The sequence below is a fragment of the Haliotis cracherodii genome, unplaced genomic scaffold, assembly GCF_022045235.1.
Source record: "Haliotis cracherodii isolate W230 unplaced genomic scaffold, xgHalCrac1.p SCAF_10, whole genome shotgun sequence".
In the NCBI taxonomy this organism is placed as follows: domain Eukaryota; kingdom Metazoa; phylum Mollusca; class Gastropoda; order Lepetellida; family Haliotidae; genus Haliotis; species Haliotis cracherodii.
The window spans coordinates 33,520,743-33,546,782 of NW_027266265.1; the positions used below are offsets into that span (position 1 = coordinate 33,520,743).

The following is a 26,040-nucleotide window of genomic DNA, read 5'->3' on the forward strand; positions in this document are numbered from 1 at the left end:
CAGATGGTCTACAAACGATATGAATTATGTTATTTGCTGAGGAGCATTTTGTGTATAATATAATTAACTTATCATCAGCACTTTCTGCAATATTCAGTCACGTTATTTAATCTGTATTTCAGTATTTAGTCTGTATTTTACATAGCTTTCTCAGCTGTTTGCTGTATTCAAAACTCGCTCGCTTTGCGCGAGGTCTAAAAGCAGATGTCACAACACGTTGTTTGTTAGGGCTTTTCAAACTTATTTACTTAATAATTATAGGTTATTTAATCGATATTTTAGTTATGTGAGTTAACTAACATTGTTTACCTCGGTTGTATTAAAACAATGAAGGCTTTGTAAAAAATCTTTATTGGTGAAGTTTAATATATTAATATTGTGATTACAATGTAAAATATCATTATACCGTGCTCTATATTCACTAACTTTCTTTTTTTATCTATAACAAGTATGACTCTTACAACTGTAACATAGACCCTGAGCCGAACTTTGATCTCATGTACATAGTGACAAATGTCTTCTGACTTGGGGCATGATGGGAAGATATAATTTCTACAGTTTTCTTGTTGTTAGAATTGACATTTTCTCTGCTAAGAACAACGCAACAGCTTCTTTATTCTGTTTATTTCAACAGAAATCGAATATACTCATAAAGTGATTCATTGCAAATATAATATGAATGATTCATGATTTACTGTACTGTGTTCTGTGTATTTTATATATTATAGTAGTTGAACACGGCGCACAGTACTTCACATATGACGTAGTATTGGGAAGATTGTATTTGTTATTCCAATAGTGTTTCGTCACAATAAACTCTCACAACATGATATATCTGCTGACTGCTCACAATAGATCTGAGAGACCGTGTCACAGTGTACGAGATTCGCGTGTCACGTGTTCACATACATTCTCCCCGATAGCTTAAACATGTCACGTGATCATCAGTGTGGCTGAGGCAACGACCAGGAAGTGAAAAACAGTCTACCCCGGGTGCTCGACCAAGTTGCTTATCTGTAAAGGTAACAACACTAGATCTCTGTTGAAATACAATAGGAATATGTTGTTTTCGGATTCATTGCACATAGACTCATGTTAAAACCACCCATATATTTGAAATACAGTCGACATCAAGGTACATTGAAGTTCAATAACGAAAGTAGCTTGAACATTCCTCGAGTCCTGCCTTGCAGGTTGAAATAAGTGTAACATGTTAACAGATGTTGAATGTACTGCTAGGTCGCTTCAAAACGACGTTACCATATGTCGCACGTGTTTGTTTCAAGAGTTATGCAGTGGTGACTGTTTATACTAGCGTCGCAAATTTGTATATGAATATTAGAGTTATGCCCCTTTATCAGTATACCATTGTACTGGACACAGGACCCGTAGCTGAACATGGAATCAAAATGGTGTGTGTGTGTGCATGTATGTGTGTTTATATATGTGTGTGTACATATGTATGTATGTGTGTGTGTGTCTGTATATATATCTATATATATGTATGTATGTATGTATGTATGTATGTATGTATTGTGTGTGTGTGCGTGTGTGCGCATGAATAAGATTGTATCTGTGTGTGTATGTATGTATGTATGTATGTATGTATGTATGTATGTATGTATGTATGTATGTATGTATGTATGTTTGTATGTATGTATGTGTGTTTGTATGTATGTATATATGTTTGTACGTATGTGTGTATGAGAGTATGTACGTATGTGTGTGTGTGTGTGTGTGTGTGTGTGTAACTATGCATGTATGTGTGTGTGTTTGTATGCATGTATGTGTGTGTGTGTGTGTAACTATGCATGTATGTGTGTGTGTTTGTATGCATGTATGTGTGTGTGTGTGTGTAACTATGCATGTATGTGTGTGTGTTTGTATGTATGTATGTATGTATGTATGTATGTATGTATGTATGTATGTATGTATGTATGTATGTATGTATGTATGTGTGTGTGTATGAGAGTATGTACGTGTGTGTGTGTGTAATTATGCATGTATATGTGTGTTTTTTGTGTGTGTGTTTTATTATGATCACTGCAAGAATAGATCATTGGAGATACTTAGCTCCATGAAATATATTTTCATAAACTCGTACTGAAGACATAGCTAAGTCGGACTATTTCTTTCCATCAGAAATGGCCACCGCAAAGAAATTGACGGACAACCATCTGACCTGTGTCATCTGTACAGAAGTGTTCACAGACCCTGCCACACTTCAGTGCAATCACACTTTCTGTAAGTCCTGTTTGTTGAAATACACCAAAACACAGCCTAAAGCAATTCAAGCCAAGTCTATTCCATGTCCCTCCTGTAGACAACTGACAAAGGTGGCCAACCCTGACAGTCCAGTAGAGAAGTGGGTCAGACAGCTGAAACCAAGCCACGTCATCCAGGGGCTGATGGACGATTTGGGGGAATCGTCAGGTAGGGAGTCTTTAAACGTTTTCATGTCTTGCACATCAAGGTATTGGAAATGCAGTTTTTATATTTATTAAAGTGAGAAGGATTGAGTTCGAAGTGAGCTGGTTTATATTGACATTTATACACCTAACAACTATGGCTCGTAAACATACAGTATGTATTAAAAGTTGTAGTATGTGGTTGTGTGTTCTAGAAATTGCATTTTTTGTAACATGCTGTGCTTTATGTTTAGATACCTGTAGCGTGTGCAAAGGAGATGGGGAGACAACTCCAGGTACAATATGGTGCACCATTTGTGACGATGTCTTCTGTGATGGATGTCTCAAGTTACACAAGAAGATGCCGCTGTCACGTGACCATGAAGTGATTGACTTACGTATCCATAGTAACAGGAAACCAAAGGTACAGCGCTTTATGTGCAGAATTCACAAGGATGAGAAGATAAAACTGTTTTGTAAAGATTGCAGGATGGCAATTTGTACTGTATGCTGCAGTATCAAACACAGGAAGTGTGATGATGTTGAAACCATAGATACAATGACGCCTCTTGTAAAAGAAAGTCTGATAACTGAAACTAGAAACCATGAGAAAAAAATTGAAACTTACACTGATAATATTTCTTCAACAAATTCGAAACTTGATAAGCTATCGACGAACGCACAGGAGTTGAAAAACCAAGTTCAGAAAGTACGCATGGCAGCTGTAGACGTTCTTCTGAGAAAAGAAAAGAAACTGCTGGATCGTATCGACCAACTCACTGAGACACGTGTACAAGAATGGAAAGCCTACAGAAAGTCCCAGGAGATTGACCTCCAGATGCATCAGCAGCGGCGTGAGTTCACACACAAAGCTGTGACGTCACACTGTGCAGCAGACATGTATGATATATATGAGACTGTGGCTGTAGCATCCAGAGATAAGGACACAAGTGAGGACAAGAGACCAATACCATCCACCATTGTCTTCACACATGACACAGATAAACTCATGAGATCTGCGGATGAGGTGCAGCTGGGGGAGGTCAAGGTTGTTGGAGGTCTGTATGACCGGACGTCTTCTCCTGTTCTCCTGCAAACAATAGACTGTCGCAGACAGGGAGACACCTTCAACTTTCTCGATAGTTTATTTGATGTTGCAGTATTAGTTGTTGATGGTATCCAGGTAACTGTTGTGATAGATAGGTTTGATAGTAGACTTCATGCATGTTATACTTCAAACACAACACACATCCAGAAATGTCTCAAATTTCCCGGTGTTCCAGGTCGAGTAGCTAAGGTGGGCAGAGCTCAGGCAGCTGTTACTCTGCCAGACACACGACAAATAGCTTTCATCAACTTTGAACCTAAGCCTAAATTACTCTCAACTGTGAAGACAAAGAGGATGTATTATGGGTTAGCCTGTCTGAACTCTTCACAACTGGTAGCAGGTGGTGACGACAGTCGTGCCTCTGTTGACGTGCTGGATATGAAAGGGAATGTTCTTAAATCTATCAACACAGGTGTGATAAAGAACCCATCCTATATTCATGTCACGAGAAATAACAACTTGATAGTCAGTGATAAGGAGGTAAAATCCCTGGTATCTGTTACCTGTGATGGAGAAGTTGTTTTCACCTACACCCCTACTGGAAACAAAGCTCTGGTATATCCTCGGGGGGTCACAACAACCAGCACAGGCGACATCCTGCTTGTAGACAGATGCAGGGTGATTCAGCTGACAGAGTCGGGGCAGTTTGTCAGAGATGTTCTCACTCAAAATGATGGCCTTGAGTTTCCTCGTGGTATCTATCTGGATGATGATGGTTTGTTTTACGTTACCAGCGGTGGACATGTGAAAGTATTCATCTTTGCGAAGGATTGACTGAAATAGATAGACATAACTCTGTCATGTAGAAGCTAGCTTTGAGTCACACATACGCTGTATATAAGACCTAATTGATTGCAAATCGCCAAACTGCTTGTAAAACTGTGCTGAATGAACCGGACATGGGAGAGAATTACTTTTGGGGACAACGACTGTGTGTTTGACGTGCGTTTAAATGGGTTGAGAGTGCTGGACAGGCACACTAAAGTCTTGCAGCTGATTGTTTCAGCATCGCTTCACACGATCCCTTTTAATGACTCCTGCGATAGGACTGCATCCGTGGTCTAGTGGTAGAGTGACCGCCCGGAGAGCGGAAGGTCCGGGGTTCGATCCCCGGCCGCGTTATACCAAACGACGTCAAAAGATAGTACTTCTTGTTACCCTGTCTAGCGCTCGACATTAAGGGGCGAAATATACAACAAGGACTGATCGGCTCGGAGTCAGTATACTGTGTCTGAGTGGAGTATTCATGTTTAACTGTGGAATGGTATCTCAGTGAGCTATCACTATAAATCGGCATCAGTCCGGACTAGTACAAGCAGACACACACATACATGCATGTGCGTTGCTATATTGCCTGCGATAGTTATTCAATCTGTCCAGAGGTTCGCATTTGGAAGACAAAATCACACTTGAAAGTGATGAAATGGTTGTAATGATATGTTATTTTGAAGAATTGAGAGTAAAATGCGTCAACGCTGTATACTTTGGTGTACGCTTAGCTGGGATGAATAATAATCAGAGGGACAAAAGAAGGTATACCGATCGGTTTTTTTTTTGTAATTGAAAATGTAAAGAACTGTTCTTAATTTTGATCATTTCTATTTAACCATCACTCATTCCTGCAAAAGTATGTGAAACGTCATCTGTGTCTGGGTAAATGTGTGTAAACAAATTCAGTGAAGACTGACGCAAGAAATGAATTTGCAACCACATGGCCCCTACCATGTTTGAAATGTTGTAAACAAGTTTATTGTTTTTCAAAGATGAGATGTCCGAGATACTCATAACCTCTTCTGTATTATGCGATTTCATTTTTCAATTTTTAATTTTATTTCAAAAGTTTTCAATCAAATTATATCTAACACCAAAAAACATGTAGAAGTATATACTAGGGTTCTATTGCTCCTCAGTTCAGATGGCTAGTGCATGTATCGCTCCCACTATAAGTTGTTAGAAATTTCCTTTAATGCCAGTGCTTATAGTTCAAATAGAAATTTATCAACATTTACATGAATTTCGAATGACATGGCCATGATTTGGAATATATGAACTATGTTGTTTGCATTTGTAACTTTCGGTATTAATGACAATTAATCAATCAATTTAGAGACATTTGAGTATGATGGAACTACTTGGAAATAAACAAACCATTTATAAGTATTTTAAAATGTTTAATGAGTCTTTTCAATCCTGTCTTTCCTTGTTATTTAAAATGTCTGAGATATAAGTTTATAAATTTATTGCGACGCCTGTGTTTATTTAGGTGGACTCAGAAAGATATATTTCTGCATTTGATTAACAACATACACGTATTTGTCCTTTCCATGTGTTTAGTTTACTCATGTAACACTTGATCAATTCCCGTGTGGTTACTAACTACCACTGCAAACAGGAAGTCGTCGTTTGTGGTGGTCATTGGACGAAATATGAAAATCAATTCAATGAAAAATGCAATAAGCATCTTCAAATGCATACATTATCTGTCATCAGTAGTGGCAGAGATAACTGTCTTGTTGAGGAACAGAGTTAGAAAGTGAATTGATTTTAACGCCTCTTTGAACATTATGTCAGTTATATCATGGTGGGACCGCCTCCGTCGTCTAGTGGTAGAGCGTCCGCCCGAAGAGCGGAAGGTCCGGGTTTCGATCCCCGGCTGCGTCATACCAAAAGACGTTAAAAGATGGTACTTGTTGTTACCCTGTCTTGCGCTCGGCATTAAAGGGCTAAAACAAGGACTGGTCGGTTCGGAGTCAGTATACTGTGTCTGAGTGGGGTATCCAAGTTAAACTGCGGCATGGTATCTCAGTGAGCTATCACTATAAGCAAGCAGCCACACAAACACACACACGTACATGCACGTCGCTATATAAGTGCAATACTCTTGGAAGCGACGTTAAACCCCATTTCACCTATATCATGGTTAGTCAGCTTGATATGGGAGAAAGCACGAGGTGAGGTGAAATTGGGTTTAGCGTCGGGTTCACGATTATTACACTTATATAACGTCGTGCATGCATGCGTGTGTGTGTGTGTGTGTGTGTGTGTGTGTGTGTGTGTGTGTGTGTGTGTGTGTGTGTGTGTGTGTGTGTGTGTGTGTGTATGTGTGTGTTTGGCTGCTTGTACTAGTCCGGACTTATGCCGATTTATAGTGCTAGCTCACTGAGATCCCATGCCGTAGTGAGGAAAGCACGAAATGAGACTGGAGAACTGATATCGTGCTGCCAAACCGAGACAAGATATCACGGCAAACCGGGATTCGGGATGTGGCCTGTATAAGGGACGTAACTATGGAAGAACTAGTAAATGTGTTGGTGTTGACATGATGTTATGTCATGGAGTTTAGAACTGGTTATTGCAAATACAAGCTGTCTTCCTTCTTCCTAAGCATATTTTATGCGACACACACACTTTCATGATGTACCCGATTGTATTCAGCTGTAACCATAAAGCACTGTTGATTGTCTAGTCAGCAAGAACAGCTGATTATGTCGGTGTCGGTGTCATTCAGTGTAAAAGTGTTTACGAGTTGAGGTCAGGTGAAATTGGGTTCAACGTCGCGTTCAAGATTATTGCACTTATATTGCGACGTGCGTGCATCTCTCCACCCCCCCCCCCCCCCACCCCCACCCCCCTTTTCTCTCTCCATCTCTCTCTGTGTGCTTGCACTGGTCTGAATTCAAGCCGAGTTTATAGTTTAAAATGAATATCCCACTCAGACACAGTATACTGACTCCGAGCAGACCATTACTTATTGTAGCCTCTCAATGCAGAGTGCCAGGCAGGACAACAATAAGCACCATCTTTTGACGTCTTTTGGTATGACACATCCGGGGGTCGTACCCCGAACCTACCTCTCTAACCTATATAACAGCTGACATCAGAAGTCGCTGCTTAAGGTGTAGCGTCTTCATTCATGTCGGGGGCGGTCGGGTAGCCTAGTGGTTAAACCGTTTGCTCGTCACGCCGAAGACCCGGGTTCGATTCCCGACATGGGTAGAATATGTGAAGCCCATTTCTGGTGTCCCCCGCCGTGATATTGCTGGAATATTGCTAAAAGCGGCGTAAAACCAAACTCACTCACTCACTCATTCATGTCGGATACATACACAGGTATATTGTGTGGGGAGAAACTATGTGCTGAAGGAGTATAATGGACGTTTACCTTGATCGCTGAATTTATTTGTTCCTTTTAATTTTGGAAACAAATAATTGGCTTTGATTCTTTTGGTGTCATGTGGGTATTAACCTTGAATACTTGTTTGCATATTGTAACAGAAAATGTTATAACCTCTCTGGCCAATATCCACATGGTCACAATAAAACTGATTTCGTGTAACAATGCATCTTTATTATATTGAACAGTTATGCATTTGTAATTTGCATCCGTTTACATAATGTCAAGATAAGGCGTAATACTAGGTAGAAACCGTTGGCATGGTTACAGAACACAAAAATTGCCCGCCCACTGGGTGATAGTAATCTTAATTAGAAAGACATGTTTGTTAAATGATATTCAATATATTAAATGCCGATTCTTGGCCAGATTTAATTAACAAAACGGTATATAATGGGGAATTAAGTGGTTTTCAAGAAAAGTTCATTGTTCCCTTCCATTTAATGTATCTCTGTTATCAAAGAGTGAGCGTGGTTTTACGCCGTTTTTAAGCAATATTCCAGCAATGTCACGGCTGGGGGACAACAGAAATGGGCTAAACACAGTGTACCAATGTGGGGAATCGAACCCGGGAACCACTACATATACAAAATGACGAACAAAAGAATCACAGTGACTGGCCAATCACAAATGAGGTATTTATGCAATCGAAAGGTGACCATGAAAAAATATGTTTCAGTGTGAGTTGGCACTCAATTTTCCTGTGTGAATGTCGGAATGCTATACAAAGACTGCCTTATGTCAGAGTACTTCTCTGAGAATATTAACAGAATAGTTGGAAAACTACCCCCCCCCCCCCCCCTAGTCAATATCAGAAGTTCAGGGGTCTTATATAGACCTTGGGGGAGAGGGAGACAGCTTTGTGAAGAAAGAGACCAGAAAAGCGCATGACCCCATGTTTGGACAAGAAGCTCTCAGAAAAGAGGAGAACACAGGAAAGTGCACTATCTGCGAACAAGACTAAGTTTACCTTTGCTGCTAATCAGGTTAATACACTTGAAACAGGGGATCAGACAGAGTGGCAGGTTGGAGTTTTTACCTCTATTATACCAGATCATTGCGAACACCTTGTTTGTATTTGTGATCCCATGTGCATAGTGACAAATGTCTTCTGACTCTGAGCATTATGAGAAGGTATAATTTCTACAGTTTTCTTGTTGTTAGAATTGACATTTTCTCTGCTCAGAACAACACAACAGCTCATTTATTCTGTTTATTTCAACAGAAAACGAATATATTTATAAAATGATTCATTGCAAATATAATTTGAATGAGTCATGATTTACTGTACTGTGTTCTGTGTATTTTATATATTATAGTATTTGAACATGGCGCACAGTACTTCACATATGACGTTGTATTGGGAGCATTGTATTTGTTATTCCAATAGTGTTTCGTCACAATAAACTCTCACAACATGATATATCTGCTGACTGCTCACAATTGATCTGAGAAACTGTGTCACAGTGTACGAGTATCGCGTGTCACGTGATCACATACATTCTCCCCGATGGCTTGAACATGTCACGTGATCATCAGTGTAGCTGAGGCAACAACCAGGAAGTGAAAAACAGTCTACCCCGGGTGCTCGTCCAAGTTGCGGTATCTGTAAAGGTAACACAATAGATGTCTGTTTCAATGTAACTGGAATAAGTTGTTTTCGAATTTGACTCGTGTTAAAACCACTCATATATTTGAAATATAATCGACATCAAGGTAAATTGAAGTTCAATAACGAAAGCAGCTTGAACATTCCTCGAGTCCTGACTTGCAGGTTGAAATAAGTGTAACATGTTAACATAAGTTAATTGTACTGTTTGGTCTCCTCAGAACGACGTTACCATATATCGCACGTGTTTGTTTCCAGAATCCAAGCGTGAACACAGTTATGCAGTGGTGACGGTGTTTATACTGGCGTCGCAAATTTGTATATGAATATTAGAGTTATGCCCCTTTATCAGAAGACCATTGTACTGGACACAGGACCTGTAGCTGAACATGGAATCAAAATGGTGTGTGTGTGTCTGTGTGTGAGTGTATGTGTGTATGAATGTGTGTGTATGTGTGTGTGTGTGTGTGTGTATGTGTCTGTGTGTTTGTATGTGTGTGTGTGCGTGCGCATGTGTTTGTATATGTGTGTATCTGTGTGTGTATCTGTGTGTGTATGTATGTATGTATGTATGTATGTATGTATGTATGTATGTATGTATGTATGTATGTATGTATGTATGTATGTATGTATGTGTGTGTGTATGTATGTATGTATGTGTGTACGTGTGTGTGTGAGAGAGTATGTACGTATGTGTGTATGTACGTGTTTGTGTGTGTATGTGTAAGTATGCATGCATGTGTGTGTGTGTTTTATTATGATCACTGGAAGCAATAAAACTTAAGCCATGGAGTGTCATGAGTATCAATGTCACAGTCATCAAATGCATGGGAAATAAACTCGTACTGAAGACATAGCTAAGTCTGACGATTTCTTTCCATCAGAAATGGCCACCGCTAAGAAGCTGACAGACAACCATCTAACCTGTGTCATCTGTACAGAGGTGTTCACAGACCCTGCCACACTTCAGTGTAGTCACACATTCTGTAAGTCCTGTCTGCTGAAATACACCAAAACACAGCCTGAAGCAATACCAGACAAGACCATCCCATGTCCATCCTGTAGACAGCTGACGAAGGTGTCTAACCCTGGCAGTCCACTAGTGGAGTGGGTCAGTCAGCTGAAACCAAGTCATGTGATACAGGGGCTGATGGACGACTTTGGGGAATCGTCAGGTAGGGAATTTTGAAACGTTTTCATGTCTTGCACACCAAGGTATTGGAAATGCATTTTTTATATTTATTAAAGTGAGAAGGATTGAGTTCGAAGTGAGCTGGTTTATATTGACATTTAAACATCTGGCAACTATGGCGCGTGTGCAAACAAAATTTGTATTCAAAGTTGTAGTATGTGGTTGTGTTTTCTAGAAATGGCATTATTTGTGACAGGCTGTGCTTTATGTTTAGATACCTGTAGCGTGTGCAAAGAAGATGGGGAGACAACTCCAGGCACTGTGTGGTGCACCATTTGTGACGATGTCTTTTGTGATGGATGTCTCCAGTTACACAAGAAGATGCCGCTGTCACGTGACCATGAAGTGATTGACTTACGTATCCCTAGTAACAGGAAACCAAAGGTACAGCGCTTTATGTGCAGAATTCACAAGGATGAGAAGATAAAACTGTTTTGTAAAGATTGCAGGATGGCAATTTGTACTGAATGCTGCAGTATCAAACACAGGAAGTGTGATGATGTTGAAACCATAGATACAATGATGCCTCTTGTAAAAGAAAGTCTGATAAATGAAACTAGAAACCAAGAGAAAAAATTGAAACTTACACTGATAATATTTCTTCAACAAATTCGAAAATTGAAAAGCTATCGATGAATGCACAGGAGATGAAAGACCAAGTTCAAATGTACGCATGGCAGCTGTAGATGTTCTTCTGAGAAAAGAAAAGAAACTGCTTGATCGTATCGACAAACTCACTGAGACACGTGTAGAAGAATTGAAAGGCTACATAATGTCCCAGGAGATTGAGCTCCAGATGCATCAGCAGCGGCATGAGTTCATAGACAAAGCCGTGACGTCACACTGTGTGGCAGACATGTATGATATATATGAGACTATGACCGTAGCACCCAGAGATAAGGACTCAAGTGAGGACAAGAGACCAATACCATCCACCATTTTCTTCACACATGACACAGATAAACTTAGGAGATCTGTGGACGAGGTGTAGCTGGGGGAGGTCAAGGTTGTTGGAGGTCTGTATGACCGGACGTCTTCTCCTGTTCTCCTGCAAACAATAGACTGTAGCAGACAGGAAAACACCATGACCTTTCTCGGTAGTTTATTTGATGTTTCAGTATTAGTTGTTGATGGTATCCAGGTAACTGTTGTGATAGCTACTTTTAATAGTAGACTTAATGCATGTTATACTTCAAACACAACACATATCCAGAAATGTCTCGATCTTCCTACTCGTCCAAGGCGACTGGCTAAGGTGGGCAGAGCTCAGGCAGCTGTTACTCTGCCAGACACACAACAAATAGCTTTCATCAGCTTTAACCCTGAACCTTCTTTACTGTCAACTGTGAAGACAAATAGGAAGTATTATGGGTTAGCCAACTGGTAGCAGGTGGTACTGACAGTCGTGCCTCTGTTGACGTGCTTGATATGAAAGGGAATGTTCTTAAATCTATCAACACAGGTGTGATAAAGAACCCATCCTATATTCATGTCACGAGAAATAACAACTTGATAGTCAGTGATGAGGCAGTAAAATCCCTGGTATCTGTGACCAGTGATGGCGAAGTTGTTTTCACCTACACCCCTACAGGAGACAAAGCTCTGGTATATCCTCGGGGTGTCACAACAACCAGCACAGGCGACATCCTGCTTGTAGACAGATACAGGGTGATTCAGCTGACAGAGTCGGGGCAGTTTGTCAGAGATGTTCTCACACAACATGATGGGCTTATGCGTCCTCATGGTATCTGTCTGGATGATGATGGCTTGCTTTACGTTACCGCCTTCATCAAGGGAAAGTATTCGCATTTGCATGGGATTGACTGAAATAGATAGACATTACTCTGTTGTGTAGAAGCTAGCTGTGAGCCACACATACGCTGTATATAAAACCTAATTGATTGCAAATTATGTGTGTGTGTGTGTGTGTGTGTGTTGGGGGGGGGGGGGGGGGGGTGGTTGTGGGTGTATGTGGGTGTGTGGGTGTGGCTTCTTGTACTAGTCCGGACTTATGCCGATGTATAGTGGTAGCTCACTGAGATACCATGCCGCAGTGAGGAAAGCACGAAATGAGACTGGAGCACAGATATCGTGCTGACAAACCAAGACAAGATATCAGGGCGAACCGGGATGTGGCCGGTATAAGGGACGTAACTATGGAAGAACTTGTAAATGTGTTGGTGTTGACATGACAAATATGATGGAGTTTAAAACTGATTATTCCATATAACAGCGTAGTTTCTTTGTTCTATAACCTGTCTTCCTTCTTCCTAAGCATATTTTACGCACACACTTTCATGATGTAACCATAACGACACTGTGTTTGTCTAGTCAGTATTAGTTCAATGTCCGTGCATTAACAGCTGATATGTGGGTGTCGGTGTCATTCAGTGTGAAAGTGTTTATGAGTTTCGGTCAGGTGAAATGGGGTTCAACGTCGAGTTCAAGATTATTGCACTTATATAGCGACGTACATGCAACTCTCTCTCTCTCTCCCTCTCTCTCTCTCACTCTTTCTCTCTCTCTCTCTCTGTCTCTCTCTGTGTGCTTGTACTATTCTGAATTCACTCAGACACAGTATACTGAATCCGAGCCAACCAGTCCTTATTGTAGCCTCTCAATGCAGAGCGCCAGGCAGGGCAACAAGAAGTACCATCTTTTGACGTCTTTTGGGATGACACATCCGGAGGTCGTACCCCGAACCTTCCTCTCTCCGGGCGGACACTCTACCAGTAGACAACGGAGGCGGTCGAAAGTGTTTCCGAACCGTGGACTGATCATTATGAGTATGAATTGGTTTTTGTCGCTTTTATATACAAAGGGTTAATGAAGTGTTTACAAATGATACCTTAAACGCTATGTCTATTTCTACACACTACTTTGATATATAACACCTGACACCAGACGTCGCTGCATAAGGTGTAGCGTCCTCATTCATGTCAGATACATACACAGGTATGTTGTGTGGGGAGAAACTATGTGCTGAAGGAGTATAATGGACGTTTACCTTGATCGCTGAATTTATTTGTTCCTTGTCATTCTGGAAACAAATAATTGGCTTTGATTCTTTTGGTATCATGTGGGTATTAACCTTGAATACTTGTTTGCATATTGTAACAGAAAATGTCATAACCTCTCTGGCCAATTTCCACATGGTCACGATAAAACTGATTTCGTGTAACAATGCATCTTTATTATATTGAACAGTTATGCATTTGTAATTTGCATCCGTTTACATAATGTCAAGGTAACGCGTAATATTAGGTAGAAACCGTTGGCATGGTTACAGAACACAAAAATTGCCCGCCCACTGGGTGATAGTAATCTAAATTAGAAAGACATGTTTGTTAAATGATATTCAACATATTGAATGCCGATACTTGGCCAGATTTAATTAACAAAACGGTATATAATGGGGAATTTAGTGGTTTTCAAGAAAAGTTCATTGTTCCCTTCCATTTCATGTTTCTCTGTTATCAAAGAGTGAGTGTGGTTTTACGCCGTTTTTAGCAATATTCCAGCAATGTCGCGGCTGGGGACAACAGAAATGGGCTAAACACAGTGTACCAATGTGGGGAATCGAACCCGGGAACCACTACATAAAATGACGACCAAAAGAAACACAGTGACTGGACAATTACAAATGAAGTATATATGCAATCGGAAGGTGACCATGAAAAAATATGTTTCAGTGTGAGTTGGCAGTTGATGATTTCTCAATTTTCCTGTGTGAAAGTCGGAATGCTATACAAAGTGTGCCTTATGTAAGAGTACTTCTCTGAGAATATTAATAGAATAGTTGGAAAACTACCCTCCCAGTCAATATCAGAAGTTCAAGGGTCTTATACAGACCTTGGGGGAGAGGGCGACAGCTGTGAATTTTGAAGGGGGCTTTTTGAAGAAAGAGACCAGAAAAGCGCATGACCCCATGTTTGGACAAAAAACTCTCAGAAAACACGAAAACACGGGGAAGCGCACTATCTGCAAACAAAACTAAGTTTACCTTTGCAGCTAAGTGGCAGGTTGGAGTTTTTACGTCTATTATACCAGATCATTGCGAAAACCTGGTTTGTGTTTGTGATCCCATGTGCACAATGACAAATGTCTTCTGACTTGCAGCATTATGAGAAGGTATAATTTCTACAGTTTTCTTGTTAGAATTGACATTTTCACTGCTAAGAACAAGACAACAGCTCATTTATTCTGTTTATTTCAACAGAAAACGAATATATTTATAAAGTTATTCATTTCAAATATAATTTGAATGATTCATGATTTACTGTACTGTGTTCTGTGTATTTCATATATTATAGTATTTGAGCATGGCGCACAGTACTTCACATATGACGTTGTATTGGGGGCATTGTATTTGTTATTCCAATAGTGTTTCGTCACAATAAACTCTCACAACATGATATATCTGCTGACTGCTCACAATTGATCTGAGAAACTGTGTCACAGTGTACGAGTATCGCGTGTCACGTGATCACATACATTCTCCCCGATGGCTTGAACATGTCAGGTGATCATTAGTTTGGCTGAGGCAACAACCAGGAAGTGAAAAACAGTCTACCCGGGTGCTCGTCCAAGTTGCGGTATCTGTAAAGGTAACACACTAGATTTCTGTTGAAATACAATTGGAATATGTTGTTTTCGGATTCATTGCACACATTGTTAAAACCACTCATATATTTGAAATATAGTCGACATCAAGGTAAATTGAAGTTCAATAACGAAAGTAGCTTGAACATTCCTCGAGTCCTGACTTGCAGGCTGAAATATGTGTAACATGTTAACAGATAATGAATGTACTGTTAGGTCGCTTCAAAACGACGCAACCATATATCGCACGTGTTTGTGAGATCTATAATCCAAGTGTGAACACAGTTATGCAGGGGTGACAGTTAATACTAACGTGGCAAATTTGAACATGACTATTAGAGTTATGCCCCTTTATCAGTAGACCATTGTACTGGACACAGAACCCGTAGCTGGACATGGAATGTATGTATGTATGTATGTATGTATGTATGTATGTATGTATGTATGTATGTATGTATGTATGTATGTATGTATGTATGTATGAGAGTATGTACGTGTGTATCTGTGATTATGCATGTATGTGTGTGTGTATGTGTGTGTTTTATTATGATCACTGCAAGAATAGATCATTGGAGATACTTAGCATCATGAAATATATTTTCAAAAACTCGTACTGAAGACATAGCTAAGTCGGATTATTTCTTTCCATCAGAAATGGCCACCGCAAAGAAATTGACGGACAACCATCTGACCTGTGTCATCTGTTCAGAGGTGTTCACAGACCCTGTCACACTTCAGTGTAATCACACTTTCTGTAAGTCATGTTTCCTGAAATACACCAAAACACAGCCTGAAGCAATTCAAGCCAAGTCTATTCCATGTCCCTCCTGTCGACAACTGACGAAGGTGACCAACCCTGACAGTCCAGTAGAGAAGTGGGTCAGTCAACTGAAACCAAGCCACGTCATCCAGGGGCTGATGGACGATTTGGGGGAATCGTCAGGTAGGGACTTTTGAAACGTTTTCATGTCTTGCACACCAAGGTAGTGGAAATGCATTTTTTATTTATTTAAGTGAGAAGGATTGAGTTCGAAGTGAGCTGGTTTATATTGACATTTATACACCTAACAACTATGGCGCGTAAACATACAGTATGTATTAAAAGTTGTAGTATGTGGTTGTGTTTTCTAAAAATTGCATTATTTGTAACACACTGTGCTTTATGTTTAGATACCTGTAGCGTGTGCAAAGTAGATGGGGAGACAACTCCAGGCACTGTGTGGTGCACCATTTGTGACGATGTCTTTTGTGATGGATGCCTCCAGTTACACAAGAAGATGCCGCTGTCACGTGACCATGAAGTGATTGACTTACGTATCCATAGTAACAGGAAACCAAAGGTACAGCGCTTTATGTGCAGAATTCACAAGGATGAGAAGATAAAACTGTTTTGTAAAGATTGCAGGATGGCAATTTGTACTGTATGCTGCAGTATCAAACACAGGAAGTGTGATGATGTTGCAACCATAGATACAATGACGCCTCTTGTAAAAGAAAGTCTGATAACTGAAACTAGAAACGATGAGAAAAAAATTGAAACTTACACCAAGACTATTTCTTCAACAAATTCGAAACTTGAAAAGCTATCGACGAACGCACAGGAGATGAAAGACCAGGTTCAGAAAGTACGCAAGGCAGCTGTAGACGTTCTTCTGAAAAAAGAAAAGAAACTGCTGGATCGTATCGACCAACTCACTGAGACACGTGTACATGAATTGAAAGACCACAGAAAGTCCCAGGAGATTGACCTCCAGATGCATCAGCAGCGGCATGAGTTCATAGACAAAGTCGTGACGTCACACTGTGTAGCAGACATGTATGATATATATGAGACTATGACCGTAGCACCCAGAGATAAGGACACAAGTGAGGACAAGAGACCAATACCATCCACCATCGTCTTCACACATGACACAGATAAACTGAGGAGATATGTAGATGAGGTGCAGCTGGGGGAGGTCAAGGTTTTTGGAGGTCTGTATGACCGGACGTCTTCTCCTGTTCTCCTGCAAACAATAGACTGGAGCAGACAGGGAGACATTGGGCCTTCTGCAAGGGTTTGTTTTGATGTTGCAGTATTAGTTGTTGATGATATCAAGGTAACTGTTGTGACAGGTAATGCTAGTAGTAGACTTCATGCATGTTATACTTCAAACACAACATTCATCCAGAAATGTCTCCAGCTTCCTACTGGTCCAAGGCGACTGGCTAAGGTGGGCGGAGCTCAGGCAGCTGTTACTCTGCCAGACACACGGCAAATAGCTTTCATCAACTTTGACCCTGAGCCTTCATTACTCTCAACTGTGAAGACAAAGAGGAAGTATTATGGGTTAGCCTGTCTGAACTCTTCACAACTGGTAGCAGGTGGTTACGACAGTCTTGCCTCTGTTGACGTGCTGGATATGAAAGGGAATGTACTTAAATCTATCAACACAGGTGTGATAAAGAACCCCTTCTATATTCATGTCACGAGAAATAACAACTTGATATTCAGTGATGTGGCAGTAAAATCCCTGGTATCTGTTACCAGTGATGGCGAAGTTGTTTTCACCTACACCCCTACAGGAGACCGAGCTCTGGAATTTCCTCGGGGTGTCACAACAACCAGCACAGGAGACATCCTGCTTGTAGACAGAGGCGCAAACAGGGTGATTCAGCTGACAGAGTCGGGGCAGTTTGTCAGAAATGTTCTCACACAACATGATGGCCTTATGCGTCCTCGTGGTATCTGTCTGGATGATGATGGCTTGCTTTACGTTACAAGCGATGAACATGTGAAAATATTCACCTTTGTGAAGGATTGACTGAAATAGATAGACATGACTCTGTCATGTAGAAGCTAGCTGTGAGCCACACATACGCTGTATATAAGACCTAATTGATTGCAAATAGCCAAACTGGTTGTAAAACTGTGCTGAATGAACCGGACATGGTAATGTATTACTTTTGGGGACAACGACTGTTGTGTTTGACGTGCGTTTAGATGGGTTGAGTGGTGGACAGGTATATTTGCAGCTGATCGTTTCAACATCGCTTCACCCGATCTCTTTTTATGACTCCTGCGACAGGACCGCATCCGTGGTCTAGTGGTAGAGTGTCCGCCCGGAGAGCGGATGGTCCGGGGTTCGATCCTCGGCCGCGTTATACCAAACGACGTCAAAATATAGTACTTGTTATTACCCTGTCTGGCGCTCGACATTAAGAGTCTAAATAAACAAAAAGGACTGATTGGCTCTGAGTCAGTATACTTTGTCTGAGTGGGGTATTCATGTTAAACTGCGGCATGGCATCTCAGTGAGCTAGCACTATATATCGGCATCAGTCCGGACTATTACAAGCAGACACACACATACGTGCATGCATGTCGCTATATTGCAATAATCTTGGACGCGACGTTAAACCCAATTTCACCTCACCTTACTCCTGCGATAGTTATTCAATCTGTCCAGAGGTTCGTATTTGGAAGACAAAATCACACATGAAAGTGATGAAATGGTTGTAATGATGGCGGAAAATATGTCGTATTGAAGAATTGAGAGCAAATTTTTTATTACTAAAAACAGAATGAGGGGCAGTATCGTGTTCCCTTGTTTATCAGGAAATATTACAAAAGAAGGGATCGATTGGCAAAAATGTCTGACTACCAATAGAAAATCCGTCTCGATCGCGGTCAAGAATAGCTCTTCTCTGATTCTTTCAAGTTAAACGTTTCGTCACTCGTCGTAGAATCCAAGAGGTAAATATTCATCCACTGTGATTATTAATAACATTATGTCTCGATTTATCACAAAATGTTAGTAAGTTTTTTATAGATTGAATTAAGGGTGTATAAATATTATTCGCATTGATTATCTGTCAAAAGCCCAGCTAATTAATTATAAACGGAAATACTTTACGTATAGACATTGCGAAACATAAAGTGAAATAACTTTGGTGTACGCTTAACTGAGACGAATAATAGTCAGAGGGACAAAACAAGATATACCGATCGGGTTTTTTGTAATTGAAAATTTAAAGAACTGTTGTTAATTTTGATCATTTCTATTTAACCATCACTGATTCCTGCAAAAGTGTGTAAAACGTCATCTGTGTCTGGGTAAATTTGTGTATTATGCGATTTCACTTTTCAATTTTTAATTTTATTTTAAAAGTTTTAAATCAAATTATATCTAACACCAAAAAACATGTAGAAGTATATACTAGGGTTCTATTGCTCCTCAGTTCAGATGGCTTCTGCATGTATCGCACCCACTATAAGTTGTTAGAAATTTCCTTAAATGCCAGTGCTTATGGTTCAAATAGAAATTTATCAACATTTACATGAATTTAGAATGACATGGCCATGAACTTTGTTGTTTGCATTTGTAACTTTCGGTATAAATGACAATTAATCAATCAATTTAGTGACATGTGAGTATGATGAAACTGCTTGTAAATAAACAAACCCTTTATAAGTAATTTAAAATGTTTAATAAGTTTTTTCAACCCTGTATTTCTTGTTGAAATATCTGACATGTAAGTTTAGAGATTTATGGCGACGTCTGTGTTTATTTGGATTAGTTAGACTCAGCGAGATATATGTCTGCTTTTGATTACCAACATACACGTATTTGTCCTTTTCATGTGTTTAGTTTACTCATGTAACACTTGATCTATTCCCTTATGGTTACTGACTACCACTGCAAACAGGAAGACGTCGTTTGTGGTGGTCATTGGACGAAATATAAATATCAATTCAATATAAATTGCAATAAGCGTCTACAAATGCATTTTTTATTAGTCATGCTGTGGGTGCGTATGTTATGTTTCTGTCATTTAGCGCTTGAGATTACTGTTCCTGTTGAGGAACAGAGATAATTGGTTTTGATGCCTCGTTAAACATTATGTCAGTTATATCATGGTGAGTCAGCTTGATGTGGGAGGAAAGCACGAAATGAGGCAGGAGCACGGATATGGTGCTGACAAACTAAGACAAATTGTCAGGGCGAACCGGGATTCGGGATGTGGGCTGTATAAGGGACGTAACTATGGAAGAACTAGTAAATGTGTTGGTGTTGTCATGACAAATATGATGGAGTTTAAAAATGGTTATTGCAAATACAAAGTAACGTAGTTTGTTTGTTCTATTTTTACCAGCTGTTTTCCACCTTCCTAAGCAAATTTTATGCGACACACACACTTTCATGATGTACCCGATTGTATTCAGCTTAACCGTAACGGCACTGTGAGTGAGTGAGTGAGTGAGTGAGTATGATTTTACGCCGCTTTTAGCAATATTCCAGCAATATCACGGCGGAGGACACCAGAAATAACGGCACTGTGATTGTCTAGTCAGCAGTAACAGCTGATTATGTCGGGGTCGGTGTCATTCAGTGTGAAAGTGTTTACTAGTTGAGGTCAGGTGAAATTGGGTTTAACGTCGCGTTCAAGATTATTGCACTTATATTGCGACGTGCCTGCAAATGTGTGTGTGTGTGTGTGTGTGTGTGTGTGTGTGTGTGTGTGTGTGTGTGTGTGTGTGTGTGTGTGTGTGTGTGTGTGACTGCTTGTACTAGTCTAGACCGGGATTCGGGATGTGGCCTGTATACGGGACGTAACTATGTAAGAACTAGCAAATGTGTTGGTGTTGACTTGAGAAATATGACTTTAAAACTTTAAATTTAACGTCCGTGCATTAACAATTGATATGTCGGTGTCAGTGTCATTCAGTGTGAAAGTGTTTACGAGTTGAGGTCAGGAGAAATTGGGTTCAACGTCGCGTTCAAGATTATTGCACTTATATTGCAAATGCGTGTGTGTGTGTGTGTGTGTGTGTGTGTGTGTGTGTGTGTGTCTCTCTCTCTCTCTCTCTCTGTCTCTCTCTGCGTGGTTGTGACTGCTTGTAATAGTCTGGCCGAGTTGATAGTGCTAACCCTCTGAGATACCATACCGCAGTTTAACATGAATACCTCACTCAGACACAGTATACTGACTCCGAGCCAACCAGTCCTTGTTTTAGCCCCTTAATGCCGAGCGTCAGACAGGGTTACAACAAGTACCATCTTTTGACGTCCTTTGGTATGACGAAGCCGGCCGTACCCCGAGCCTTCCGCTAGATCATGGAGGCGGTCGAGACTGGTTACGAACAGTGGAATGATCATTATCATTATGAATTGGTTTTGTCGTTTTATTTACAAAGGGTTATTGAAGTGTTTACAAATGATACCTTGTCTATTTCTACACACTATTTTGACATGTAACACCTGGCATGAGTCGTCGCTGTATAACGTGTAGCATCTTCATTCATGTCGGATACATACACAGGTATATTGTGTGGGGAGAAACTATGTGCTGAAGGAGTATAATGGACGTTTACCTTGATCGCTGAATTTATTTGTTCCTTGTAATTCTGGAAACAAATAATTGGCTTAGATTCTTTTGGTATCATGTGGGTAATAACCTTGAATACTTGTTTGCATATTGTAACAGAAAATGTCATAACCTCTCTGGCCAATTTCCACATGGTCACGATAAAACTGATTTCGTGTAACAATGCATCTTTATTATATTGAACAGTTATGCATTTGTAATTTGCATCCGTTTACATAATGTCAAGGTAAGGCGTAATACTAGGTAGAAACCGTTGGCATGGTTACAGAACACAAAAATTGCCCGCCCACTGGGTGATAGTAATCTACATTAGAAAGACATGTTTGTTAAATGATATTCAATATATTGAATGCCGATACTTGGCCAGATTTAATTAACAAAACGGTATATAATGGGGAATTAAGTGGTTTTCAAGAAAAGTTCATTGTTCCCTTCCATTTAATGTATCTCTGTTATCAAAGAGTGAGTGTGGTTTTACGCCGTTTTTAGCAATATTCCAGCAATGTCACGGCTGGGGACAACATAAATGGGCTAAACACAGTGTACCAATGTGGGGAATCGAACCCGGGAACATAAAATGACGAACAAAAGAATCACAGTGACTGGCCAATCACAAATGAAGTATTTATGCAATCGAAAGGTGACCATGAAAAAATATGTTTCAGTGTGAGTTGGCACTCAGTTTTCCTGTGTGAATGTCGGAATGCTATACAAAGAATGCCTTAAGTTAGAGTACTTCTCTGAGAATATTAACAGAATAGTTGGAAAACTACCCTCCCAGTCAATATCAGAAGTTCAGGGGTCTTATACAGACCTTGGGGGAGAGGGAGAAAGTTGTGAATTTTGACAGTCTACTGGACTTTGTGAAGAAAGAGACCAGAAAAGCGCGTGCCCCCATGTTTGGACAAGAAGCTCTCAGAAAAGAGGAGAACACAGGAAAGTGCAGTATCTGCGAACAAGACTAAGTTTACCTTTGCTGCTTCTTAGGTTAATACACTTGAAACAGGGGATCAGACAAAGTGGCAGGTTGGAGTTTTTACGTCTATTATACCAGATCATTGCGAAAACCTTGTTTGTATTTGTGATCCCATGTGCATAATGACAAATGTCTTCTGACTCTGAGCATTATGAGAAGGTGTAATTTCTACAGTTTTCTTGTGGTTAGAATTGACATTTTCTCTGCTCAGAACAACACAACAGCTTGTTTATTCTGTTTATTTCAACATAAAACGAATATATTTATATAATGATTCATTACAATTATAATTTGAATGATTCATGATTTACTGTACTGTGTACTGTGTATTTTATATATAGTATTTGAACATGGCGCACAGTACTTCACATATGACGTTGTATTGGGAGCACTGTATTTGTTATTCCAGTAGTGTTTCGTCACAATAAACACTCACAACATGATATATCTGCTGACAGCCCACAATAGATCTGAGAAACCGTGTCACAGTGTACGAGTATCGCGTGTCACGTGATCACATACATTCTCCCCGATGGCTTGAACATGTCACGTGATCATCAGTGTAGCTGAGGCAACAACCAGGAAGTGAAAAACAGTCTACCCCGGGTGCTCGTCCAAGTTGCGGTATCTGTAAAGGTAACACAATAGATGTCTGTTTCAATGTAACTGGAATAAGTTGTTTTCGAATTTGACTCGTGTTAAAACCACTCATATATTTGAAATATAATCGACATCAAGGTAAATTGAAGTTCAATAACGAAAGCAGCTTGAACATTCCTCGAGTCCTGACTTGCAGGTTGAAATAAGTGTAACATGTTAACATAAGTTAATTGTACTGTTTGGTCTCCTCAGAACGACGTTACCATATATCGCACGTGTTTGTTTCCAGAATCCAAGCGTGAACACAGTTATGCAGTGGTGACGGTGTTTATACTGGCGTCGCAAATTTGTATATGAATATTAGAGTTATGCCCCTTTATCAGAAGACCATTGTACTGGACACAGGACCTGTAGCTGAACATGGAATCAAAATGGTGTGTGTGTGTCTGTGTGTGAGTGTATGTGTGTATGAATGTGTGTGTGTGTGTGTGTGTGTTTGTATGTGTGTGTGTGCGTGCGCATGTGTTTGTATATGTGTGTATCTGTGTGTGTATCTGTGTGTGTATCTGTGTGTGTGTATGTATGTATGTATGTATGTATGTATGTGTGTGTGTGTGTGTATGTATGTATGTATGTATGTATGTGTGTACGTGTGTGTGTGTGAGAGAGTATGTACATATGTGTGTATGTACGTGTTTGTGTGTGTATGTGTAAGTATGCATGCATGTGTGTGTGTGTTTTATTATGATCACTGGAAGCAATAAAACTTAAGCCATGTAGTGACATGAGTATCAATGTCACAGTCATCAAATGCATGGGAAATAAACTCGTACTGAAGACATTGCTAAGTCTGACGATTTCTTTCCATCAGAAATGGCCACCGCTAAGAAGCTGACAGACAACCATCTGAGCTGTGTCATCTGTACAGAAGTGTTCACAGACCCTGCCACACTTCAGTGTAATCACACTTTCTGTAAGTCCTGTCTTCTGAAATACACTAAAACACAGCCTGAAGCAATTCAAGCCAAGTCTATTCCATGTCCATCCTGTAGACAGCTGACGAAGGTGTCTAACCCTGGCAGTCCAGTAGTGGAGTGGGTCAGTCAGCTGAAACCAAGTCATGTGATACAGGGGCTGATGGACGACTTTGGGAATTTTGAAACGTTTTCATGTCTTGCACACCAAGATATTGGAAATGAAGTTTTTATATTTATTAAAGTGAGAAGGATTGAGTTCGAAGTGAGCTGGTTTATATTGACATTTAAACATCTGGCAACTATGGCGAGTGTGCAAACAAAATTTGTATTCAAAGTTGTAGTATGTGGTTGTGTTTTCTAGAAATAGCATTATTTGTGACAGGCTGTGCTTTATGTTTAGATACCTGTAGCGTGTGCAAAGAAGATGGGGAGACAACTCCAGGCACTGTGTGGTGCACCATTTGTGACGATGTCTTCTGTGATGGATGTCTCAAGTTACACAAGAAGATGCCGCTGTCACGTGACCATGAAGTGATTGACTTACGTATCCATAGTAACAGGAAACCAAAGGTACAGCGCTTTATGTGCAGAATTCACAAGGATGAGAAGATAAAACTGTTTTGTAAAGATTGCAGGACGGCAATTTGTACTGTATGCTGCAGTATCAAACACAGGAAGTGTGATGATGTTGAAACCATAGATACAATGACGCCTCTTGTAAAAGAAAGTCTGATAACTGAAACTAGAAACCATGAGAAAAAAATTAAAACTTACACTGATAATATTTCTTCAACAAATTCGAAAATTGAAAAGCTATCGACGAACGCACAGGAGATGAAAGACCAAGTTCAGAAAGTACGCATGGCAGCTGTAGATGTTCTTCTGAGAAAAGAAAAGAAACTGCTTGATCGTATTGACAAACTCACTGAGACACGTGTAGAAGAATTGAAAGGCTACATAATGTCCCAGGAGATTGAGCTCCAGATGCATCAGCAGCGGCATGAGTTCATAGACAAAGCCGTGACGTCACACTGTGTAGCAGACATGTATGATATATATCAGACGTTGGTTGTAGCACCCAGAGATAAGAACACAAGTGAGGACAAGAGACCAATACCATCCACCATTTTCTTCACACATGACACAGATAAGCTGAGGAGATCTGTGGATGAGGTGCAGCTGGGGGAGGTCAAGGTTGTTGGAGGTCTGTATGACTGGACGTCTTCTCCTTTTCTCCTGCAAACAATAGACTGTAGCAGACAGGAAAACACCTTGACCTTTCTCGATAGTTTATTTGATGTTTCAGTATTAGTTGTTGATGGTATCAAGGTAACTGCTGTGATAGATATGTTTAATAGTAGACTTCATGCATGTTATACTTCAAACACAACACTCATCCAGAAATGTCTCCAGCTTCCTACTCGTCCAAGGCGACTGGCTAAGGTGGGTGGAGCTCAGGCAGCTGTTACTCTGCCAGCCTCACGACAAATAGCTTTCATCAACTTTGACCCTGAGCCTAAATTACTCTCAACTGTGAAGACAAAGAGGAAGTATTATGGGTTAGCCTGTCTGAACTCTTCACAACTGGTAGCAGGTGGTGACGACAGTCGTGCCTCTGTTGACGTGCTGGATATGAAAGGGAATGTACTTAAATCTATCAACACAGGTGTGATAAAGGACCCATCCTATATTCATGTCACGAGAAATAACAACTTGATAGTCAGTGTTGAGGAAGTAAAATCCCTGGTATCTGTGACCAGTGATGGCGAAGTTGTTTTCACCTACACCCCTACAGGAGATAAAGCTCTGGCATGTCCTTCGGGGGTCACAACAACCAGCACAGGCGACATCCTGCTTGTAGACAGAGAAACCAACAGGGTGATTCAGCTGACAGAGTCGGGGCAGTTTGTCAGAGATGTTCTCACACAACATGATGGCCTTAAGTATCCTCGTGGTATCTGTGTGGATGATGATGGTTTGCTTTACGTTACCAACTATGATCATGTGAAAGTATTCACCTTTTGA

The 26,040-nt window shown here is 40.3% G+C and overlaps 2 protein-coding genes and 1 pseudogene across 2 annotated transcripts; all 3 read left to right on the top strand.

Annotated features, from left to right (window-relative positions):
* Positions 1 to 955: 955 nt before the first annotated feature.
* LOC139449481 (tripartite motif-containing protein 66-like) lies at positions 956 to 5,940 on the top strand. The gene is made up of 3 exons (XM_071230904.1): positions 956 to 1,022; positions 2,143 to 2,433; positions 2,663 to 5,940. The coding sequence occupies exons 2-3, from the start codon at positions 2,145 to 2,147 to the stop codon at positions 4,288 to 4,290; spliced, it is 1,917 nt and encodes a 638-aa protein (XP_071087005.1). The 5' UTR covers positions 956 to 1,022; positions 2,143 to 2,144; the 3' UTR covers positions 4,291 to 5,940.
* A 3,315-nt stretch (positions 5,941 to 9,255) lies between these two features.
* Positions 9,256 to 26,040, top strand: LOC139453723 (uncharacterized). The gene is made up of 6 exons (XM_071235197.1): positions 9,256 to 9,304; positions 15,746 to 16,036; positions 16,264 to 17,885; positions 22,275 to 22,407; positions 23,910 to 24,209; positions 24,398 to 26,040. The coding sequence occupies exons 2-6, from the start codon at positions 15,748 to 15,750 to the stop codon at positions 26,038 to 26,040; spliced, it is 3,987 nt and encodes a 1,328-aa protein (XP_071091298.1). The 5' UTR covers positions 9,256 to 9,304; positions 15,746 to 15,747.
* LOC139454326 (E3 ubiquitin-protein ligase TRIM56-like) lies at positions 10,186 to 11,795 on the top strand (annotated as a pseudogene).

What these genes read in the sequence shown, in the direction of transcription:
- LOC139449481 (XM_071230904.1), top strand. Translation starts at nt 2,145, where the DNA reads ATGGCCACCGCAAAGAAATTGACGGACAACCATCTGACCTGTGTCATC. An exon ending in CGATTTGGGGGAATCGTCAG is followed by an intron (nt 2,434 to 2,662) that starts GTAGGGAGTCTT and finishes CTTTATGTTTAG; the next exon opens with ATACCTGTAGCGTGTGCAAA.
- LOC139453723 (XM_071235197.1), top strand. Translation starts at nt 15,748, where the DNA reads ATGGCCACCGCAAAGAAATTGACGGACAACCATCTGACCTGTGTCATC. An exon ending in ATGTGAAAATATTCACCTTT is followed by an intron (nt 17,886 to 22,274) that starts GTGAAGGATTGA and finishes GGTCTTATACAG; the next exon opens with ACCTTGGGGGAGAGGGAGAA. An exon ending in GGAGAACACAGGAAAGTGCA is followed by an intron (nt 22,408 to 23,909) that starts GTATCTGCGAAC and finishes TCTTTCCATCAG; the next exon opens with AAATGGCCACCGCTAAGAAG.